Source organism: Microtus ochrogaster, unplaced genomic scaffold (assembly GCF_000317375.1).
Source record: "Microtus ochrogaster isolate Prairie Vole_2 unplaced genomic scaffold, MicOch1.0 UNK276, whole genome shotgun sequence".
Taxonomy (NCBI): domain Eukaryota; kingdom Metazoa; phylum Chordata; class Mammalia; order Rodentia; family Cricetidae; genus Microtus; species Microtus ochrogaster.
The window spans coordinates 50,714-53,097 of NW_004949374.1; the positions used below are offsets into that span (position 1 = coordinate 50,714).

The window sequence follows — 2,384 nt, forward strand, 5'->3', positions numbered from 1 at the left end:
CCTAGTGTAGCCAAGGCCTGGGGTTTGATGCTTACAAGACTAGAGAGAGAGAGAGAGAGAGAGAGAGAGAGAGAGAGAGAGAGAGAGATCTCAATCTTATTTTCCAATGACACAATTCAGTAAACACACAAAACTCAGTAACCTACTACGTATTCCTGTGAACCATCTCTATTTTACAGAATAACAGAAAGAGCAGAAGCATTTCTTCTCATACCATACATCGATTATCCCACAATACAATAATGCTTATTGCAGTAATTCCAGGACATTGATACACTTAAATAGCTAACAAGATCTCACATCTGGAACAATTTAAATATATCTAAAGTACAAAGTTGTCTCTTAAAAAGTTTCCTTTAGGGGCTGGAGAGATGTCTCAGAGGTTAAGAGCATTGCCTGCTCGTCCAAAGGTCCTGAGTTCAATTCCCAGCAACCATATGGTGGCTCACAACCATCTGTAATGGGGTCTGGTGCCCTCTTCTGGCCCGCACACATACATGGAAGGAATGCTGTATACGTAATAAATAAATATTTACAAAAAAAAAGTTTCCTTTATGTTTTTGGTTTTAGAGACAGAGTTTCTGTGTAGCCCTGGCTTTTGTAGAACTCAGAGATTTGCCTCCCTAGTGCTGGGATTAAAGCCTTGTACCACTGCCACCTGGCTTGAAAAGAATTTTATGTTTTAATATAAAAATAGCACTTTGGATATACATAATTGGTAATAATAAGATATACCGGAACAACACAATACTCCAAATAAAACTAATATGATGCTTATTCCCTCCAGATGAACATAATACTTTTCTGTTTTAACTAATCACTTAGCAACTTTCACATTGACAAACATATAATCTCTTTAAAATAATCTTTTTTTAAAATTTTTTTTATGGTTTATTTAACTTTTATTTTATGTGCATTGGTGTGAAGGTGTCAGATCCCCTGGAATTGGATCTTCAGACAGTTGTGAGCTGCCATGTGGGTGCTGGGAATTGAACTCGGGTCCTCGGGAAGAACAGTCAGTTCTCTTAACTGCTGAGCCACCTCTCCAGCCCCCTCTTTAAAATAATCTTACATATGATAATTAATTTACACACTTCATTTATCACATCAGGTATCATAGTAGATACTAGCACAAAAGTCTTAAAAAATCCGTATATTCAGTACGTACAATGAATTACCAAAAAACACTGAAGGATGGCATGTGTGACACTTCAACATATAAGCAGCCCACTAAGTATGCAGCAAACATTTTAAACAAACAGTGCACACATCAGCTCAAATGCCCTTACTAACAAGGCGGGGATATGCACTTGCAATGCTAGCTACTTAAGAAAGCTGACAGAGAAAGACCTGCAGTCCCTATTTGAGGACAACTCTGACAACTCAGTGAAAAACCCTGTCTCAAAATTTTAAAAAGTGAAAAAATTGGGTGGATTCTATAAGCTGGTGGTAGGATGCTCATCCAGCAAGCATGAAGCTTTATGTTCAATCTCTAGTACCAACACAAAATACAAACATACCCTCAATGTAGTTATGGTTTTTGGAAGACAAAAATATACAATAGCTTCCCGTTCAAGCGTGGACCAAGCACTTCTATGTAACGGTGACTAACACACTTAACCTGCGCATTTTAAACCCCTCTAAGGAATGCTTAACATCTTAATTCCATGTACACCATGGCTGTTACAATTCACAAAGCATTTAATGGTTTAAAAGCAAAGAAAGCATTTAATGGTTTAAAAGTAAGTCATTGTATGTATATATTTTTAGATACTGAGACACCGATGGCCACAACTGTGAAGCCACAGAAGATTAAAAAAAAAAACCTTAAAAAGTATAATTTAAAAAGCAAATTTGGTTTAAACTATGAAATATAAACCACTACTCACTCGACAACTGAGAGCAAATTCTGTTTTTCATCCTTTTTTACCCGTGGGAGCCCTGGTTTCATCTTAAGGGTGAGGTTGCAGTCTTCTGAGCAGCAGGCTGAATGAAATGTGCAAACAGCTCTGTCTGCTTTAGTAAATACTCAAATCTATTTGCTCGGGCAGTTTGCTGCAAAATTGAAGACACACTTTATTAAACTTTAGAAATAATGTACATATGCTTGCAAGAAGAGCTGAAGAATCAAAATGAACAAACTGCTGAAATACGCAACAAGGTGACCGTGACTCCCAAAGACAAGTCACCGACAAGCACAGGCTGAATATACGAACCTATCAAGTGCAGTCAGTGACTTAAAGATGAGAGTGGGAGGGGTTAAGGGGCATGACAGGAAATACATCATGCCTACAGACATGCTTAAATGAGTTCATGTATTTCCAAAACTAACATTTTATGTTCATTATCCTCTAATAACAGTAACAAGATTTTTAAATACAACA

The 2,384-nt window shown here is 37.2% G+C and overlaps 1 protein-coding gene across 6 annotated transcripts in view; it reads right to left on the bottom strand.

Moving 5' to 3' along the window:
- The window catches only part of LOC101980050 (SWI/SNF-related matrix-associated actin-dependent regulator of chromatin subfamily A member 5-like), a 32,391-nt gene extending 30,341 nt beyond the window's left edge, over positions 1-2,050 (bottom strand). For all 6 annotated transcript variants that reach the window (XR_003376811.1, XR_003376813.1, XR_003376810.1 and 3 more), the window contains exon 1: positions 1,890-2,050. Coding sequence is in view for 1 of the 6 variants with exons in the window: in XM_026778512.1 (XP_026634313.1) it covers positions 1,890-1,951 (62 nt within the window). In the remaining 5 variants the exon portion in view is untranslated. The remainder of the gene's footprint in view (positions 1-1,889) is intronic.
- Between the last annotated feature and the right edge of the window lie 334 nt (positions 2,051-2,384).